A 21555-nucleotide genomic window follows, 5' to 3' on the forward strand; every position below is an offset into this window, starting at 1 on the left:
ACGTTAGGGATAACTTTATATTAAAAAAAAAAAAAGTTCAAATTTATCCTTTACACGTATAAAGAGTACATTTAATTATGTCTAGAAACAAACCATTTTGAGACCCATAACTTTACAGCTTTATAAGTTCAATTACATTAGGTTCTTAATTTTTTGTTTTTTTCTTCAAGATAAAATGAAAAACAATAATAAAAAGTAAAAAATATAATTAACCTCTGAACTTTACCTGTTTTAAGGTTCAAATCTTTGAATAATTATTTTTCCACACTGAGTCTCGATCATTGATTTTGTTATGGATCTGATTCTTATTTAACTTTTTTTTATCGAGTTTGGGAAAGGAGAAGAACGATTTGGCAGTTCTAATGCTAAAAATCGCAAAATGGGAGAAGAGAATATCGAGTTTGGAAGAACCCACTGAAAATTGATCTCTTTAATTTCGTTTTACTATTTTACTCTCTATCTATCATAGTCAATAAACTTTTATTTTTATTTGTCTACATCAATAGGCCATATCGCTCTAGCCATCTGTGCCACCTAAACTCGACAGAAAAGTTAAATAAGAGATAAATTTATAACAGAATCAACAATTAAGGACTTTAAAACAGATAAAGTTAAGTAGTTTAATTATGGTTTTTGCCTATTAAAAGTAAAAAAGAATGTGGGCTGATTTTGTTTCACAGGTTACTTGGGAAATTCAATTTTGCCATAATGGTTCAATGTTGCCTTTTATAGTAAAAATCCTGCCTCAACTGTTTTTTTTTAATTTTTTTTTTCCAGTAAATACTTAGAAAAATATAAAATTGAACTAGATGGTGTTTGATAAAACTTAAAATTAAATGCTGAAAAAAATAAATATTGTATATTATAAATACTGAAAATATTAAATAGTATAATTGTAATAATATAAAAATAAGTACTGAATTTAAAATAAGATTAATGCATATATATACACCTAATTCAATTAAACTAGATGGTGTTTGATAAAACTTAAAATTAAATGCTGAAAAAATAAATATTGTATATTATAAATACCGAATTTAAAAACCTATCACACACCTATAGTTGGCTCATTCGGACCTCCTACACACAAAATAGTTGATCTTTCGTTTTTGACGGATGAGGTGGCATACCGAACGAACTCCCGCGCTTTTCTTTTTTCTATAACACGCATACCATCTCGTTTGTTAAAGACGAAAGATCAATGATTTTGTGTGTAAGAGGTCCGAATGAGCCAACTATAGGTGTGTGATAGGTTTTTAAAGCCAACTATAGGTGTGCGATAGGTTTTTAAAGGCAACTATAGGTGTGTGATAGGTTATTTTAAAAGTTCAGGGTGCCAATAGACAAAACGTGCCAAGTTCAAGGGTGTAAATATGCATTAAGCCTTTAAAATATTAATTAATAATATTCAACTTAAAATTTTAAGTCAATTTTTATGAGTTACCAGAATAAATAATTTCGTGACTTAATTAAAATATTTAAATTGTGTTATCAAACAAGATTAAACTCAATAAACACTTAACTAAAATCGATTATCAAAAATGCCCTAAGTGTTTTTTTTATCACGGAGGTTAAATTGAATTAGAATTATACTGTAGGGTTTAGGGTTTATCTTTTTCTATAATCTCAAGGTCAATTTGACCCTTACTTATAATTTTACTCTTAATATTTTCAAACAATATCGATTTTACCATACCTAACAGAAGATTTAAACAGTATGATTTAATATTATTTGACTCGTTACTTAACTGTTACATTGAACTTTTCGAATATTAATTATGTCTAAAATACTTATTATATCACTAACACAGTTACAAAATCTGTCAAAATGTCAATCAGATACAAACTGATCACAAAAAAACTCCCTAAAATGTTTATTATGTTGTTAAAACAGTTATAATCTATCTATTAAATTTTACGAAACTGATTTTGTTTATTGACAAATTTGTTTGAAAGATCCGATATAGTAGTTAAATAATTGTCAAACCAGTCTATTCAAATTAGTTATAAGTAAAATTGATGTTGCAACGTTATTTACACTTCTAAAAAATAAGGCTTAATACATCATTTGTCTCCTGAACTTGTGTAAAATGTAATCAGTTGATCACTCGATTGCAAAAAAAAAAAAAAAGAATAAGTTAAATGCGAAAGATGTATTCTACGCATTTTATGCATAATTCAAAAACAGATTAAAAAAGAAATTATTACTTACTCAACTATGAAGATTGTTTTTTAATATTAGAACAACATACTCCGATCTTTGTCGTTTTACTTTTTTTAAACGTGTGTAATACATATTCCGCACTTAACTTACTCTTTTTTTGCAAATGAGTGGTCAATTGATTACATTTTATGCAAGTTTAAAAGCTAAATGAATATTTTATACAAATTCAGTGGTCTATCATAACACTTTAAAAGTTCAGAAGACAATCAAGTTTTTTGGACAACTTCAGTAAACAAATAATGTATTAAGCAAAAAAACAATAAACATAAATTTAGATTTTTTTTTTGTTTTGTTTTTTTATAGGAATTTTTGTTTTATTTACTTTTTCCCTATTTCTTACCTTTATCCCAAAAACCAAGGTAGAGACCAAACATAGACAATCAAACGTTACTTTTGCATCGTAGCTATGGACAAGAAAATTGGGTAAATTACACTCATGGCCACTAAACCTTGTTCATTTTCATTTTTAAACTTCAACGTATAAAATAAAAATCACTTAACTTTATGCTTTTTTTTATGTTATAGACATTAGATTTCAAATAGCGTCTCAAAATAATATTTCACGATCTCAAAATGAAAATTTCAAAAATTAAAGTTGTTTAGAACCATATTTATCATAGAGAACCTAATTATTTATTTTTCAAAATCACAATTTCTAGACATTTCTATTTCTAAAAATTCGTTTTCTCTCACCTAACCAAATAACACCTAAATGATTTCAAAATATTTTTTTTTTGAAGAATTAAAGTTGCTTATAACATCATTGCTTCTTGAAATTTTCTATTTTAAGGCGCTAATCGAAGTTTAGGCAAATTACGTCCATGGCCATTAAAATTTTCCCACTTTAATATTGTGGTCACTAAACTTCAATTCTTAACGGTATGACCATTGAACTTTACACTTTTTAACACCAGTGGTCACTCAATGCTTCAAAACGACCGTTGACGGTCTCAAAAAAAAAAAATCAAGAGTTAATGGTTCTAAGAAACTTTAATACTTGATCTTTTTTTTTTGTTTGAGGCCATTTAGGTGTTATTTGGTTGGAAGAGAGTGTGACTTTCTAGAGGAGAAAGCTCCAAAAAATATGATTTTGAAAAATAAAAAATATAGTTTCATGGTAAATGTCTTTCTAAACAACTTTAATTCTTGAATATTTTCATTTTGAGGTTATTAACGGTCATTTTGAGAAGTTAGTTAAAATTGAATGACCGCCAATATTAAAAAGGGTAAAGTTCCAATGTCCATACCGTTAAAAAACCACAGTATTAAAATTGATAAAATTTAGTAGCCATGAGTATAATTTACCCGATTTTTATATTAAGTTTTGAAATTTAATGGTCAATACCTTAAAATAAGTAAAGTTCAGTCGCCATGGGTGTAAATTACCCTAATAAAATTAGAAAAAAGAAACTCCAAAATTATATCGTGGTTGAGAACTCTACGAGTTTCTTCAAAGCAAAAAAACTTCTAAATCTTTCTATTTCAACTTTTTTCTTCACTTTCACACAATTTCACTTTATACCTTCTAAAGCAATCTTCAGTGGAGATTTCTAAACTCTACCCAATACCCTTTCTTCATTATCACGGATTATGACTGTGTTCCAGCATCTCAACACATATCTTGAATTCTTCTGAAGATATCTATTGTTGCTCTATAATCTTCAAAGCAACAAACTTCTAGATCTTTCTTCCACTTTCACTCAATTTCACTTCCTCTTCTTCTTCAATGGCTTTACAATTTCAATTTCAGTACCCATTTCTTTCCCACAATTCACCTACACCCCTACCCAAACCTTTCCCTTTCTCTCCCTTATTTCCCAAAAACTCCCCCAACTTTCTCAACAAGCCACTTCTAATCAAATAACACCTAGATGATTTTAAAACAAAATTTTTGAGGAATTAAAGTTGTTTATAACATCATTATAATTTTTGAAATTTTCTATTTTGACATTATCAACCGTAATTTTAAGACGCTAATTAAAGTTTGGTAGTCATTGAGTGACTTTTATATTAAGCTTTCAAGTTTAGTCAACCTTATTAAAGTTTAGGGGTAAATTACACTCATGATCATTGAACTTTATCCATTTTAACAGTGTGGTCACTAAACTTTAATTCTTAACGGTATAACCACTAAACTTTACACTTTTTAACACTGGTGACCACTCAATTTCAACCAACTCCTCAAAATGACTTTTAACGACCTCAAAATGAAAATATTCAAGAATTAAATTTGTTCAGAACGATATTTACTATGAAACCACATTTTTTTTATTTTCCAAAATCACCTTTTTAGAGCTTTTTCTCTCTAAATTTCACTATTTTTGATAACCAAACAACAGTTAAATGATCTTAAAATGAAAATTTTCAAGAATTAAAATTCCTTAGAATACCATTAACTCTTCGAATTTTTTATTTTGAGGTCGTCAACGGTCATTTTGAGACGTTGAGTGGCCACTAGTGTTAAAAAGTGTAAAATTCTGTGACCATACCGTTAAACATTGAAATTCAGTGACCACAATATTAAAATGGGTAAAGTTCAGTGGCCATGAGTGTAATTTACCCAAAGAAAATTAGAGAAAAAACTCCAAAATTATATTGTGGTTGAGAACTCTACAAGTTTCTTCAAAGCAAAAAAAACTTCTAAATCTTTCTATTTCAACTCCTTTCTTCCACTTTCACACAATTTCACTTCTTAATCTCTCTTCTTCTTCTTCTTCTTCAATGGCTTTACAATTACAATTTCAATTTCAGTACCCATTTCTTTCCCACAATTCACCTACACCCCTACCCAAACCTTTCCCTTTCTCTCCCTTATTTTCAAAAAACTCCCTCAACTTTCTCAACAAGCCACTTCTAATCAAACCATACCCAACAAAGCTTCAAGCAGTCTCTGATCTAAGTGCCACCACCATTCAAGATGATGATGTGATTTTGGGTCCAACTTCTGAGGATGATGAGGTGGCAGAATATGATTGGACAGAAGAATGGTACCCACTTTATCTTACTAAAGATGTTCCTGATGATGCTCCTTTGGGTCTTACTGTTTTTGATAAACAGATAGTTTTGTTTAGAGATGGTGGTGGTGTGTTCCATTGTTATGAAGATAGATGCCCCCACAGGTGATTTTTACCTTAACCCATGTCTTAAATATTGTTAAAGACTGTTTCTTTATGCTTAATTGTTGTTTAATGATTCTTTATTCTACAAAGGTTGATTCTTGATGAGATGTTGGGGCCTGTTATTTTTTACGAAATAATTGCAGTTCAGTTCGGTAATATTTAGTTCAGTAATTTATTATTATTTATTATAATTATAATTATTTATTATTATTATTATTAGAATCATTATTATTTTTATAAATTTTTTTATTTTAATTATTGATGTTTTTAAAGAATTATATTATTATTTCAGTTTCAATAGAATTCAAGTTCAGTTCAGTTTATTTAATTTCAGTAAATAAAAAAAAAAACAAAACCTTAGTCAAGGGTGTCAAAATGGGTTTTTGTGTTATGATCCATTAAGATTTAAATTAATTCTGGGAATACCTTTAACTTTGACAAATAAAAGCAATTTTACTATTAACGTTGTTAACTAAGAACAATTTTATTCCTAATGTTAATAAGTTAGATCAATTTCAAATATCATTAGCACAAATATTTCATTTTCTTATTTTGCATCCGTTAACTTTATTAAAAATTTCGTAATAGAATTAAAGGTTAATACTTTAAATTTGATAAAATATTTGAATTTTATATTAAAAGTAAAATTACTCTTAGTTAATATTAGGAGAAGTGATGACAAGATTCATTTCTTTGACACCAACTTATCAACGTTGTTAGTTAGAAGTAAAAATTACTCTTAGTTAATATTAGAGGTAAAATGGTATAATTTTAGACGTTAATGTTAAAATTGCTCTTAATATTTTTACACTTTATTTCTTAATTCTTGGTATAGTGTTAGTTGGGTGTGCCAAAACGGATTATAGTGTTATAATCGTATTGTGCTGTGTCACTATATATTTTATAGCTGGTTCATCTAGTGTCATTGTTAGATCTAGGTTTATTAGAATTTTACGGTGAAGATTAATTCGAATCATGTGGAGACTAATTCGAGTCTATTTGAATATAGGTTAGCTAAATTATCAGAAGGTCAGCTGATAGATGGAAGACTTGAATGTCTATATCATGGTTGGCAATTTGAAGGGGAGGGCAAATGTGTCAAAATACCTCAGGTAATTCAAATCCCCATTTCCAATTTTTTACAATGTATGTATTTGTATCGTGTTTGTGTCATGTCGTGTCGGTTATTAGATTAGTATATAATGATTCAGCTCTAACTTGATCCAAAAGAATTTACATCATAATCAAGTCAACCTAATCGTGTCTGTGGCAATTTCGTGTTGTGTTTTGTGGTCACCATTTTCCGTTTTTTTTACAATTTCTTATACTTGCAAGAGGGTTTAGTGTTTCTTACCAATTTGCGTACTGGATCGTGTTCATGACGTGTCGTTTCAGTCAGAGATCTGAGTTGACTCATGTTGACGTGTCACCTATGTCATTATTCTGTTGCTTTTTAATCATTGAAATCGTCAGAGTAACCGAACAGAAACAAAACTCAAAGTTGAGTGATTTTATTGATACAAATTAAAATTGAGCGACCATTTTAAGACAACCATATAAGTTTAGTGACCAATGATGCATTTAACCAAAAAATGTACCATAATCAAGTCAACATAATCCGCTCTATGTCAATTTCGTGTCATGGTCTCGATTGACTTATAAATTTACTACCTTTGTTAGAAGTTACATGTAAAAATATCAAAAGATGAATAATAATTTAAAATATTTATGTCGTTTTTAGATTATTAGATTAGTCTGGATTAACCCAAAATTGATGCAGAATCTATTTAATAAATCTTTAATACACTTATTTTGTTTTTAGTTCGTATTGGATTAACTGGTGTTGTGTAATTTTAGTATCTCTGTTAAAGATGATATGTAAATATCTTGAAAGGTTCGTGTCAATGTTTGTAGATCATATGTAATGTTATTGTCTCTATTAACAGTGACATATAAAAATATAAGAAAAAAACATTAATGGTAAATAATTTATTAGTCCCTATATTAATACTCCATATATTATTTAGTCTTTATATTTTCAATAATGTGTTATAAGGTCTTTAACGAATTGTTCTATTCAACAATTTGGTTCATCTATCCATTTAAATGACTAATTTGCCCTTCATTATTAAGATTACATTTTTGGTACTTGAACTCTAGCATGTTTACATTTTGATACTTGAAATTTATTTTTTCACTCAAAAACTATTATTTTAAATATTAAAAATACACTTTTATATTTTTCCTTTTTAAAAATATAAAAGTTCATTTTTAATATTTAAAATAATAATTTTTAAGTGTAAAATGCTAAAGTTTAGGTATCGAAAATGTAGTTCACCTTCAATAAGTAAAAGGCTAATAAGTCATTTAAACTGATAAAAGGCCTACACTGTTAAATAGAACAAAAGTTAAGGATATTGTAATATATTACTGAAAATACGAGAACTAGGCAGTGTATTAGGTAACAATGTTGAAACTAATAAATTATCTATTCAAATAGTAATAATTTTCAATATTTGTGTCATTTTCGGGTTAATATGTACTTAAAAAACTTCGAGTCAGTTTCGAATCAGTCCAAAAATGACAGGGGAACTGTTTCATAAAACATTGATCTACTAATTTTGTGTCAGGTTCATGTCGTGTTGGCAAGTCGTGTACACAGTTATCTTTGAATTTGAATGTATTTTCTTTTTTTATGTTTTTCAGCTTCCTGCAAATGCAAAAATCCCCAAATCAGCTTGTGTAAAGACATATGAAGTGAAAGAATCACAAGGAGTTTTATGGGTATGGATGTCTCTAAAGACACCACCAAAGGTTGATAAACTACCTTGGTTCGAAAACTTCGCTCGTCCCGGGTTTCAGGACGTTTCGACTGTCCACGAGCTCCCGTATGATCACTCTATACTCCTCGAAAACCTCATGGATCCAGCTCACATTCCTATCTCACATGACCGGACAGACTGGACCGCGAAACGCGAAGATGCACAGGCATTGCGTTTCGAGGTCACCGAGCGGACTAATCGGGGATTCGCGGGCTGGTGGGGGAAAGAAAAAGACCCGTCATTGCCGAACTTCTTGAGGTTCGAAGCGCCTTGTGTCCTTCAAAACAACCGAGAATTAACCGATGAGAAGGGCGTGAAGAATTACTTCACGGGCCTTTTCCTTTGTAGACCAACCGGACAAGGAAAATCGATGCTTATTGTGCGATTCGGGGGGACGAAAAGATCGAACCTCGCGAAATGGTTTCCAAAATGGTACTTTCACCAGAATGCTAGTAAGGTATTTGAGCAAGATATGGGATTTTTATCATCACAAAATGAGGTTTTAATGAAAGAAAAAGTTCCAACAAAGAATCTGTACTTAAACTTAAGATCGTCCGATACGTGGGTAGCCGAATACCGTAAATGGATGGATAAAGTCGGGCATGGGATGCCTTATTATTTCGGGCACAACACGATATCTCTGCCGAAAACACCTGCTGTTGTAGAGCATGCACCGGCTGGTCTTGTTGCAGGGGTTTCAGCTTCGGCTCCTGCGAAAGGTGGGATCGGAACAATGCACGCACCGAACTTGGCGAACAGGTATTTCCGGCACGTAATACATTGTAAGGGGTGTAGTAGTGTTGTCAAGGCTTTTGAAGCTTGGAAAAATGCACTTGCCTCGGTAGCTTTGGCGTTGACCGCATTGGCTATTTTAGCCTCTGGGAGGCAGTGGAAGTCATTTCTTTTGGTGTCAGCAGGATTATGCTTGGCTGGAGTTTACGGATGCTCGACCGCTATTGCGATGAACACGACGAATTTCGTACGGACGCACCGGAGGTTGTGAATTTGATGGATAGATTTCTGGGTTGCCTGTGAATTCTGAGTTTTAGGCAGAATGTAGTATATGTTTTACGGGTCTGAAGATTAGGTAGACCCAAGCAAGGCCAAACGGTACACTCATGAAATGAAAACACTAATTTGATATTTTTTTTCCCTTTTCTAAAAGAAATATGGTTTTATGCTATTTCTTTTTTTTTTCTATATATATCTAAAATTTGGGATGGGTAACGCGGGAGGTAACTGAAAACCAACCCGATACCAAACAAAAAAAATTGGTTTGATAATTTTATATTTTTAGTTGGATTCGTTTCGGTTAGTATGTATTTTATGATATTTTCGATTTTGATTATAAGTTTGGTTTTAGTTCTTATATGCATATATAATATTTATTTTCTGCTTTGATAATTTAAACTTAGTTATTTAATGTATTTGATACACTCATACTCAGTGGCGGAACCAGGACCCCGAATGATCCGAGGCTCCAACATATGAATAAAAAAAAAATTCAAAGTCCAGCCCGTTAGGGCTGGGTAAAATTTTTTTAGCCTCCAACGCATTGAAACTGTAAAAACATTATCATTTTTTTAAGAAACTAGCATTGAACTAATTGAATATTAAATATATTTATTTTTTTAATGGTAAAGACATATTAAAAATGAATTCAAAAGTGTTATGAAAATAAAAAGTCCATTTAAAAATAAAAACTTTTTTAAAAAAAAATGAGGTCGAAGGGAATCGAACATAAACCTCTCAAATAAAAGCAAACATCCTTAACCATCTCATCCGCCTTTAAACATTGATATAATACTACATAGAGTCAATATAATTCTCTCCAAAATATTACGAGACACTATTACTCAAAAAAAATTTCTCAATTCTCGGGTGGCCGGCCGGGACTGGAGCCCCCCAACCCCCCTAGTTCCGCCCCTGCTCATACTATTATGTTTTCTTATTTCATATTTATTATAAATTTTTTATCTTTTATTATTTTCTAATCTATTACAATAAACTTTTTGTTGGTTATCGGTTAATTACTAAAACCGATAAATTTTGGTTCGGTTATAGAAAGTTCAATTCTCTTGTACCTTAACCCTATCAATGAAATCTGCTACATAAGGAGTGAAGAGAGTTTAGGAGTGTTACAATTACACTTCAGACTCTCTTTCGCATCACTATATCAAATGTACTTTGTCTTGCAAAAACATTTTCTCTATATTAAAGCAATATTTTAGGTGTATTTTCCACGCATAGTTAGTTAATGTGATCTCGTTAAACACGTACACGTGATGTTGCGTGATCTAGTTAAACGGTGTTGCAAAATGAAAGGGTGTGTCTAAAAATAAAAATACAATTACATTATTAAACCATCACTTACCTTACCTTCTATCCAAACACAATAACTTATTTCATACACCTCACTTACTTCACCTTACATTACCTTACTTTAATTACACTTCATCCAAACAAGGCCTTAGTATAAGTGATCTCATTAAACAGTCGTGTAATGAAACGGTATGTCCCAAACATGAGAAGATGAAACAATAAAAAGTAAATTTAGCAAATTTTACTAATAACTACAACAGCCCAAATATTGGCTTTTCTGCCAAAAAAAAAATAATGGAAACACTAAAATATGGTTAGCTTGAAATGATTTTGTTAATCAAATCCCCTATACATATAAGTATATCACTCAATACTTGTGCAGAAATACTCACCCTCAAATCAACATTCCTGTAAAATTCCAGTAGTGGAAGCAGTACGAGCATATGCATCTGCCTCAAACTCAACAAGTGCCTGCAATAACATATTTCATTGGGGATAAAGGGTCTAACACGTACCAAAAACACAATATTTTCCGGTAAATAAACGAGGCATAATTTAAAAACTAATTTTACCGTTTAACATGGTATTTGGAATCAAATTATTCCAAGATGACATGTTTCAACATAAGAAAGTGACACTTATTTAATAAATACCAATCATATACTGACACATGTAAAATAACTACCGATCATATACTAATACGTGCCATTTCGAAGTGATTTGATTTCAATTTCAGTATGAGTAAGTGGCGTGTGTCAAATGACTACCAATCATATACTAACACGTGCAATTTTGAAGTGATTTGATTCCAATTTCAGTATGAGTAATTGACATGTGTCAAATAACTACAGATCATATACTAACAAGTGTCATTTTGGACTAATTTAGCCCGAAATGCTAACTTGAAGAACGAAATTAATACTTAAAGTTGATTTAGGATTAAATTGATCCTACTAACCTACTCCAGAGCCTAAGTTGACCCTTTATTCCATATTTAGGGATAATGCATAAATTTAGTTCGGTGATTATTGAGGGAGAGCGGATTTAGCCCCCAAGTACAAAACAATGTAATCTTATACTTAACGTTTATCAGACGGTGCAATTTCAAACCTCATTAACAAAAGATGGATTTTTATTCATTTGCAATTTATGGCTATCTATAACCTCCAGCGTTTTACCCATCCAATAAGGTTTGAAATTACACATCTTCCGTTAATGAACAAAACTCTTTCGCTCACGATGCTTGAAATTGCAACATCTGGTGAAAGTTGACTGTTTTGTAGGCGGAGACTAATCATTTCTTCCGCAATAACCATATGGCTATGGTTTTACCTTATCCCCTATATTTAACTATTTACATATGTTTTCATTTAATAAAGGTCAAAATAGCCACTAAAATTGAGAGGTGAGATCAATTTAAGTCCAAAACGAATTTCAAGTATCAATTCAGCCCTAAAATTACAGTGTTTGACAAATTAGTCCAAATACAATTAATTTTAATACCTAAACTTTGTAAATTTTGCGACCATGAATGTACAAAAGCACCCTTATTAGATTGGGACAATTGTAGAAATGTTTTATGCCAGCTTAATCCAATTAGAGAATTGACTCAGTATTTGAGCCAACTCTCTTGTTAGATCAAATTAGGTAAACTGGAATGGATGGAGGAGGAAAAGCTATATTGCACCGAAACTCTTCTTAAATAGCGTTTTTGTGTTAGTTTCCATTATTGTTTTCTAGATGTATATATTTTTTTAAATAATATCAACCTGTGTGCATTTCCGTTTAGGAGAAAAGTTATTTGACCACAAAAATTAATTTTGACTTATTTATCCAACCTGCTGAATTGAAGATTTTATACTTGTAATTCGACTGACCTTTACTGCTTGTTGCAAAACATTCAAAAGTTCTCGGGCATGTTCTCTTTCCGCAGCTACCTCATCATTCTCCTGAAAGAACTCTTCAAAATTGCCTTCCCTGGTTTTTACATAAGGAACTATTAACATTTTGCAATCAAATATCTAGGCAGAGAATCTGACACTTCAGCAAACATTTCTGACAGTTTCTTGGGGGTAAAATACATTTACGGGCTAAACTATACCGCTGCTAACATTATAGCCCCTCGTGATTTACAACTCATTGAATTTTAACATTAAAGGCCAAATCAACAAAAGCCTGCTTAAAAGATGAACGAAATGATGACCTGGACAAGTTTGACTGCATCATTGGCTCTCTTTTTTATCCATGTCACAATTAGTTATGACCAAATACCTATTTTCAGGTCATTGTTTCGTTAATTTTTAACGGATTTTCCTTGATATGGACTTTAATGTTTGTGTCACGAAATAAAGTTTAAGAACCATAATGTAAGTAGTAGTGACACTATAGTTCAGGGGCAACGAATGTATTTTACACGTTTCCTTAAGGAAGCAAAGTTCTGGAACAATATTGTATATGGATCAAAGCACATAACCATACAGCTCCTATCAATAACCATTATGTAGAATTTGAATATGAGGATTTTTTGAAAACAAAATTTCTAATTCCAAATGAATTGAAGTTAAAATTACCTGTATAGTTTATGTATGAAGGTGTTATGAAGTTCCCTTTTGGCATGGTTGACCTACAGCAAAAGGAAAAAATTGCTCGTTTAAATGAAAGTGAAAAGGTTTAAAAAACAGCATGGGTTGTGTATATATTAAGAACCAATAACCCTCACAAAAAGCTCGGGTAAAATACAACCATGGCCCCTCCTCGACTTTAGTGTTGCTAACATGATCATCTCTGAACTTTAAAACCAGGCATAAAAGTCCTTGAACTTTGGTAAAAGTCCAAAAGATTGCTTGACGGATATAATTACTGGTTAACCACATGAAATGTTAGTAAGTCACATTCTTATACTAACATGAGGGGCCCTCAACTTTGAGGGTGCTTACATGATGGGCCCTCAAGGAGTATGATTTTACCAGCACTTCACGTGGTCAACCGTATTTATGTTAGTATATGTCAAAGTGCAAAGACTTTTATATCTGGTTTTGAAGTTTAGGGGCTATCATGTTAGTAACACTAAAGTAGAGGGCAAAACAAAAAGCTGATAACCAAAGAGAAAAAAAGATATATATAATTACCAAAAAGTGCATTATGGCTTTCGGAACTAGGTCCTGAATGTTGTTTCTCACAATATCATAGTAAGACTGCACAAGCAATTTCGTTACAAATACTTCTACTGCTTCTTGCTCTGTCATTTCTGCTAATCTCCATATGGATGCAGGCTGTAATGAACATCAACAATGAGAACAAAGGATAACTCACATTTAGACATTAAAAAAAGAAGTTAAAAAAGCTTAATACATCACGACCCCTGTATTTGGCCAAATAATCTAATTACCCCCTGAATTTTGGAGTTGTTTTATTAGCTCTACCACGTAGGACCAGAGGTGGAGACAGGGGGTGGCCCTTCCAGGAACCACCCTTGAGAGCGTGGGTTCAATCCCCCTCCTGTCTCCACAAAAAGGGGCTGTTGGGGAGGCAAATTGGCACCCTCAGCTTTTGAAGTCTGTGTTCCCCCCTGCGTGGGACTTGGGGGGTTAATCATGTCACTTCACACAAGATCAGGGGGCTAATGGGACATCTCCAAAGTTCAGGGGGGCAATCCGATTATTTGGCTAAGTATAGTGGGCCTCTGATGTATTAAGCCAAACAAAAGAAAAAAGACAGACCAGAAAATGAATATAAACCCCAGAATCCTTTCATCGTGTATCCTCACCTCTCTCAATTGGATAGTTGATGATGAACACTCTGTTCCATAGATAGTTTCACCTGGGCGTCTGCTGTACGAATTCACTAGAGGTACCATGCTAGTAAGTTTCATAAATGACCTGCTCCAGGCCCTGGTGGATGAATTACTACCTATAGTGAATTTAGCTTTAGTTAAGAGGATCGTTAGGCCTGCTTTACAAACCATTAATTTGTGCTTGTTCAAAGTGATATCACTGTGTATTAAAGGGTGAATATAAAACAAGCGTACCTAAAAGGCAATGTCCTTGAAAATTAAAGTATAGAGGTTAAATACACAAATTTCACCAAGCACGGGAGCCAACAAGAATGGATTTTTTCCAGAAGGAGTTGTACCCTTATTTTTTCCTCATGTATATTTGTGCATCATAAAGATTCAGGTAATAGACATTGAAAAGACTACGTCATGCAAGATATTAAGTGCTCGCTAATATACAAAATGCACATTATTAGCTCCTTCAGAATAAGTTAATGATTCTTCCACATCAAATTTCAATCCATGAATGAGAAAAACATGGTATGCTTTAACTTGGCAGGCCCACATGACCTCAGTTTTGGCCAAACATTAAGTTTTGCTTAATTTAAAAGAAAAATAAACTTCAAATGTATCAAGTCATGCACAAGAAAGATGGCATCAATTTGGTAGTGAAACTCAATTGAAGCTTGACCAGAAATAAGCTCTGATCTTGAACATGTGAAATGCAAAATCAGACACTATGCCTCCCTGGTATATATATATCAGTTTTACAGCCCCAATAGAAACTCTCAGAAAATCCCCACAAACCCCAAAAAATGTACCATGTGAGCTCATATACACAATGAAAACCCTTAATTAATATAACATAAGCTGGAGTGGAAGAAACAATAGCTCAATAGATTATTAACTGCAAAGAATTACCTGCCGGTGCTTTACCAGTATTTGACTGGGGATGAACTCCCTGCCAAAGACCAAGCATAAAGTAAATAAAGAGAATATGATGGTTAGTTTTTAACTTATGAATTTAAGCTCGTCTCTTCCCAAAGGCCTATATTTCCCTTTTTCTACAATTTAGATTAGACCATCTTTAATTCTTCATATTTTGATTCTGGTTTCAAAAGCATTTTCTGAATGAAAAAAAACAATGTATTACCTGTTTAGTAGTAGTATTGCAGTCAGTTGTTGCTGCAGATTTCTGGCCGTTCTCAGATGTGGGTACCCTTTCAACATCAGTATTATCCTGAATCAAGTTCATGGAAAAAGAGTATCAAGATGAGCCCATATAAGAGTCAATTATGTCAACCCAGATGTGCTTTATTTTCATGTGAATTCTTGATCAGAAAAGAATTCAGTAACCAACCAGACAAGGAATCCAGATCACCCGAGAATTCAAAATTAAACAGTGAATCTAATCATAAATATGGTTCAATATACAGTGTGGCCAATACCAGTGACGGTTTCAAATGCTGCCTGGCAAGTTCAAATGCTTTGTCCCCACCTATGAAATTTGGATGTGCTGAATTTATGTAGTCCATCTGAATTTGTGAAAATGGAGAAGCATTTTAGTTCATTATAGCAAATGTAAGCACATAGAAGTTTATGTATTGTAGATATTAACTAAAATGCTCGATCCACTTGAATTTGTTTCCTAAACAGCTACTAGAGGAAGTGGCAGATTGATACATCACATCTTAATCCACCATGAATTAGTGGTCTCCTTAATATATGTTGTTCATGCAAGGGGTGAACAGGAAGGGAAGGGGAACAAAGGAGTAAAGATATTACCTCCATCTCAATTATGTTTCTGATTAAACTTTCAGCTGGTCTCACACCATCTTGCAAAAACTTTTCGGTGACTTTATCTACATTCCTTTTCAGATTGGGAAATCTTTTTAATTCAGGAGGTTTACAAGAATAGCTCATCTGCAGCGAACATGCTTTCTTAAGATCATATAACTCTATAAATCATAAGTTGCATAAATCATGCTATATCTTTTAAGCACTAGAATGGTGCCTTTTTCTTATAACCTTTAGTAGTTGATCGTAGACAGATCTTAGACACTGAAGGCTAGGGTCTAACAGAAGCGCGATTTGATTTCTAACCAGAACTTCAAATGGAACCTAAAACATCAGTTTAAGAATGGTAAAAAACTCACTTCCAGCAACCAAGAGCAAGAAGAAAGAAAATATACAAAGAACCATTTAAGTCATCATGATTCTCACCTCTGGTACAAACAAAGCATTTCGAATAGAAGTAGCATTTTGAATTGCCATGCGAATATCATTATCAGTTATGTTTTCCCAAGGATTCACGCCCTACAGAAAATTTCAAATGCTGTTAGTAGCAGCTTGGAATTTCAGCAAATGACAGAGCTACAAAGAAAGTTAACTTTAATCACGTGGAATGTAATTTTTTATAATAGGAAGAAGGCCCAAAAGAAAGAAATAGGTTTTGGTAATTATTTACTCCAATTTCAAACATACCTAGAAACTTCATATACAAAATTTTCTAAAAAAATAGAATCAACACCTCCAAGCTCTTCGGAAAAATTGACCGGAAAATGTGTTGGATCCTAGCTCCTCCAAACAGCTCTTTAGTGTGGATCTCCCGACTCTTTCCATCCACCATAGCAGTAAAACCTATTGATTAATTACAAAGAAACCACAAGGAAAAGTTATCTGTGTCAATAAACAAATGAAATGGTTGGAGAAAAAAGGTCTTGATTGAATGCAATACTAACTTTTCATATCAAATGAAAGAGAAAGCAATGTTCCTGATAATGTACATCATGCATATCAGACAAAAGTAAAGAAACTAAGCCAAAGATCTCACCTTCACAGTAATTTCTTAGAATGTTCAACAAAACTACTCCTTGTTCTGTCTACATAATGTAAAAAATTTCCTTAGAAATATAAGAAATTGGATAAAAAAAACATTAATACATGTAGATATGTGAAAGTGTGCATGGTTACAAGTTGCAAGCTTACTACAGCTATAAATGAATGTGTGACTGAGCATATCAAAAACAAGCTGCAAGTACATTCAAGGAGAAAGAAATAGTTATGCCTTCTGTAGGCATCCGTCTACATCTATTAGTCACACGAGTAAGACATGTAAGCCAGTAGTTATGTGAGCAAAAGGTTAAAACCATTTATTGTCAATATCCTTGAGATGTTGATGAAAAATCCAAGGAGAAGTTGCTCAGCACCATTATGCATAATGTTGGTGATTAGAATCTTTACTATTTCTTAAAACCACTTTCATAATTAAAATATATATTTTTTTAGTGTAATCAAGAGATGCCTTCAACTACATGGTGATTCTAGCTTGCACACGAATTGATGACATTCTACCAAAAAAAAACCCAGTTCACTGACCATCCAAACTGCATTATATAAGTGCAAATTACTGAAGGTGTTAATGAAATATTTTGACAACTCATACATTTTCTCATAGTAAGCATTAAACGTTAAACATACTTTGGACTTAATGTCTTCACCATATGTCTGCAGCTCTTTTGACACAGCACTCATACGAGAATGTAGCTCAGTCTTCAAATTTGGGAGAACCATTCTTATATGCTGCTCTAGGATCTGAAATAGAAAACAAATGTCAGATGCAAAGATCGACACAAAAAGGGAGAGGGAAGTAATAAAGGGGGAAATGGCATTAGAATTTGCATCACACAAAATTTTTCACACATTATTTAGTTGGGTACAAGATAATTATAACATCAATGAGAATATGAGTTATATGGTAAATTCTCTAAACAAACTTATTTTCCTGAACAAATTTATGACTGGACGATGGAGAAATAAAAAGAGAATGGATGAATGAATCGAAGCAAAGCACATAAAATTATCCCATGTATCCACCCTCCAAGATTCTCAGATATATTAAATCCCACCAGCATCTCAAATACTGAAACAGTTTTATTAGGTTGAATGAAAATCAACCTGATTCAGCTTCTTTGCTAACTGCGGGATTCCGCACTGATGAGAGAGACCTTTATACACCTTCAACATAAGATAAAGGTATGTGAAATTCAATATCATCCAAATCATGCATAATAATGAAACATAAATTCATTTTTGAATGAGTTGAACGCACATAATGATTACTGAAGAATTGCTCCTCCCGTGCAAGTGCATCTCGAATGCTCTTGTTGTAATTAATATCCTATAACGAGACAATAAAACATTAAGCTACACAGTGGAACCAGGATGGAAATGGGTTTAAAGCAACTGGTAGAAAATGGGAAGTATTTTGGGAATTCAGCTATTTTATGCATCTTCTAGTCTTACTGGTAATGTAGTCCTTCACCTTGAAAGTTCTGTTAAATTGTAATCAATTGTAGTGGGTTTGTGCAAAAGAAATCATCAAACATGTTCTCCAATTAAAAACAGTCAGAGAGCAAAAGGCCATTTTGCTACATAAACTGACAGATTTTTCTTTTAAATACTGTTTATTCTTTACTGCGCCAAATTTTACCATTTAGACAATTTGACATCCGGTCATTACCAGAGAACTATAAGCATCTAAAGGAATATTGGTATAGAAAAACATTATTAAATAAGATTTTAAAGCATGAACATAGTCCAAATAAATGGATTGGGCATACAAATTTTTAATTATATGAGAACAAAATATTCAAACTCGCAGTTGAAAGGCCTAAATCCAAAATTACTACTTAATAACACTAAGGATGAATTTGCCCAATTCCTACTTTGCCAATATAAAGACAACATTTCGTGAATTGGGAGTAAAAAAAGAATATAATAAAAGACGAAGGAATACAAAAAAGAAAAGTAAAGATGAAATTCAAAAATCCCCACCTCTTGACTGCGGTTCACAACACCAACATAACCAAGTTGAAGTGGAATAACTCTTCCAAGCAAGAAATTGCGAGCATCAGTGCCTCTGTCCATTATATCAAGCTAAAGAGGAGGGGAAAAGATAACAAATGACACTGTTGTCACACCAGCAATCAGGATGGTGATGAAATATGCAGAGTGAAACATACTTCTTATTCTGTAAAATTTAGAAACAGACCTTTGTGATAACACCAATTGTCCGAGAACCTGGAAAGGTTGTATACAAGATGCAGGAGGTGCCAAATGAGGAAAATAGACATTTAAAACAAAAAAGGACAAAAAAAATCCAATCCAAATACGAAAGATAGCTGAAAACCTGAAACTTAACATTCTAAGAATTGAATGAAAATCCAACAGCAACTTGTGGATTGTCAACCTACCATTTGGATCAGCTTCTTTAGCCATCTGAAGCGCATCAGAAGTAGCCAAATCCGAATTGGCTGGACTAACTGCTAATATGATACAGTTTTCTTGCTTAATATGAGTCATAATCATCAACCTAATTCTGTATTCTATATCACTAGGTTGATCTCCCACAGGGACCTTGGTAATACCGGGTAAATCTATAAGGGTCATATTAAGGACATTGGGAGAAGAAACCCTCAAGCTAATCTCTTTATTGGAAACTCCCTTGTTAGACCCTGCTTCTCTTTCAGTCTCAGCCTGCATCATCAGAAACCAGTATAAGTTGGCCTCCCCAATAGAGTTCTTAATTCCTGTCAGATATTAATATGAAATGAGGCTTTAACTATCACCTTAACCTTTTTAATTCAATTGTTTCGTGATAATTTCTAACAGGAGATCAGGATGTATAGAGACAACAGGTTTGACACAACATGCTTCACACTGTTATAGGTTTTGTCATTTATATCCACGTTTCATGTTCGTTTCCCTTTCTTTTCCGTTTCCATTACCATTTCCTATCTAATTTTTCTTAGAAATAACGTTCCATCCGTTTCATTTCCCGCTTCCATTTCCGTGCAACGTAGTTTATATCACATAAACACAATTACGACATGGTAACTGGTTTTGACAACCCTAACTCCACCATTACCAAAAAATTTGGGTATTGGCCAGCTAATTAGTTTTCCACATGCAATCATCAACTTGAAAAAGAGTAATTCGCCTTCATAATTTACTCACCTATACACACATAACCTTCCAAACTACTGATGTACAAAATGGAGATTTTCAAACAAAATCCAAGTACTCAACTATAAAAAAAAAACAAATAATCATGCATATAACCTGAATCTCCAGGCGAATTTTGGAGAAATCATAGAAACGTTTTCCAGGCAAGTGACGAAACTCGCCCCATTCTGCTCCATCATCGCCAGGGGTAAACGACCGATTCTCAAGCATTAAAACGAGAGGTCTCCGAGTGGAAATATCACAGCCACGAGGGAGAAAATCACGGCCAACGAGAGCTTCAAGCACGCTGGACTTACCACTGCTCTGACTACCAACCACCGCGACGTGTGGCAATGATAAATTCATTAAATCACTGCTAACTGGAGCGATGATGTCCTGAAGCTTGTTAAGTATAGGAATCACCGATGAACCGATCGTCGGAAGCTTGACATTGCCGTTTGGTTTTGGCTCTTGTCCCATTGTGGAAGATACAGCGGGAGAATTAGGGATTGGGAGTGGAAATGATAGTGAAGATAGTGTATGATGAGGAGGAGGAAGTAAATGAAAGAGTGTTTGAATGGGAAAGAAGGGAGAGGTCTGGTTTCTTTCGCGGCGAAAGGAATTCATTATTGACTACTTCATCTTCAAGAAGTTGACGATGATTCGGCCCACGGTCTGTCAAGTAATTAATTGGTTGGATTCGATTAATATTTTAATAAATAATTATTTAAATTTTAATGAATAAATTAATTTTGGTATTACATCCATTTGTATCCGAGAGTAAAGTAAGTCATCCATCTGAACTAAATAAAAATTATTAATTGAGTTTCGTTATATTTTAAAATAAATGGTAACTGTTTGATATAAATTATAATAATATATTTTGAATATAAATTATAATAATATTTTTGTTGGTTTAAAATGAGATTGGAAAAATAGATTTAAAATTGTTCAACCGAATGATTTTCGATAAGATCTTAATTAGTGATTTTTATTTAGAATGAGGACTTAATTGATGGTTTTTTTGTTAGTTTAGAGACCTAATTGATGATTTTTTTATAGTTTTTATCCGAAATTTGTTGTTTGATATGAAAAAAGCATGACGAAAAAATGGATTAAACAAACTTCTTAATTACCGCATTAACTTATTTAAAAAGTTTAATTGACCTTCTAAATTTATAAAGTGTAATAAGTTCTTTAATTTATTTATAGTGTTTTGATAGCTTTCTCAAAAATACATGTGATATATCAAGAGCAGCAATAAAACTAAATTAAATTGTTGTAGATATA

At 32.6% G+C, this 21555-nt stretch overlaps 2 protein-coding genes across 2 annotated transcripts; one reads left to right on the forward strand and one right to left on the reverse strand.

Annotated features, from left to right (window-relative positions):
• The first annotated feature begins 4858 nt into the window (after positions 1-4858).
• On the forward strand, positions 4859-9348 carry LOC136203799 (protein TIC 55, chloroplastic). The gene is made up of 3 exons (XM_065995035.1): positions 4859-5343; positions 6353-6455; positions 8050-9348. Exons 1-3 carry the CDS (start codon positions 4946-4948, stop codon positions 9166-9168), a joined length of 1620 nt encoding a protein of 539 aa, XP_065851107.1. The 5' UTR covers positions 4859-4945; the 3' UTR covers positions 9169-9348.
• Positions 9349-10618: 1270 nt separating this feature from the next.
• Positions 10619-20925, reverse strand: LOC136203131 (dynamin-related protein 3A-like). Its single transcript, XM_065994204.1, has 20 exons — positions 20383-20925; positions 19515-19797; positions 19313-19341; positions 19096-19197; positions 18371-18439; positions 18217-18276; positions 17740-17853; positions 17093-17141; positions 16790-16899; positions 16483-16575; positions 16288-16380; positions 16045-16182; positions 15708-15794; positions 15413-15499; positions 15181-15220; positions 14254-14396; positions 13616-13759; positions 13058-13110; positions 12365-12464; positions 10619-10958 (listed from the first exon to the last, which is right to left on the reverse strand). Exons 1-20 carry the CDS (start codon positions 20890-20892, stop codon positions 10887-10889), a joined length of 2376 nt encoding a protein of 791 aa, XP_065850276.1. The 5' UTR covers positions 20893-20925; the 3' UTR covers positions 10619-10886.
• Positions 20926-21555: the final 630 nt, after the last annotated feature.

Source organism: Euphorbia lathyris, chromosome 8, assembly GCF_963576675.1.
Source record: "Euphorbia lathyris chromosome 8, ddEupLath1.1, whole genome shotgun sequence".
In the NCBI taxonomy this organism is placed as follows: Eukaryota; Viridiplantae; Streptophyta; class Magnoliopsida; order Malpighiales; family Euphorbiaceae; genus Euphorbia; species Euphorbia lathyris.

Bases quoted from the DNA above. Each gene is read 5' to 3' on its own strand.
- LOC136203799 (XM_065995035.1), top strand. From the start codon at position 4,946: ATGGCTTTACAATTACAATTTCAATTTCAGTACCCATTTCTTTCCCAC. The intron at 5,344-6,352 runs GTGATTTTTACC...ATTTGAATATAG, and splicing joins GAAGATAGATGCCCCCACAG to GTTAGCTAAATTATCAGAAG. The intron at 6,456-8,049 runs GTAATTCAAATC...TATGTTTTTCAG, and splicing joins AATGTGTCAAAATACCTCAG to CTTCCTGCAAATGCAAAAAT.
- LOC136203131 (XM_065994204.1), bottom strand. From the start codon at position 20,892: ATGAATTCCTTTCGCCGCGAAAGAAACCAGACCTCTCCCTTCTTTCCC. The intron at 15,500-15,707 runs GTATTGGCCACA...AACTTGATTCAG, and splicing joins AGCATTTGAAACCGTCACTG to GATAATACTGATGTTGAAAG. The intron at 10,959-12,364 runs GTCAGTCGAATT...ATGTTATTGCAG, and splicing joins TTTTGCAACAAGCAGTAAAG to GCACTTGTTGAGTTTGAGGC.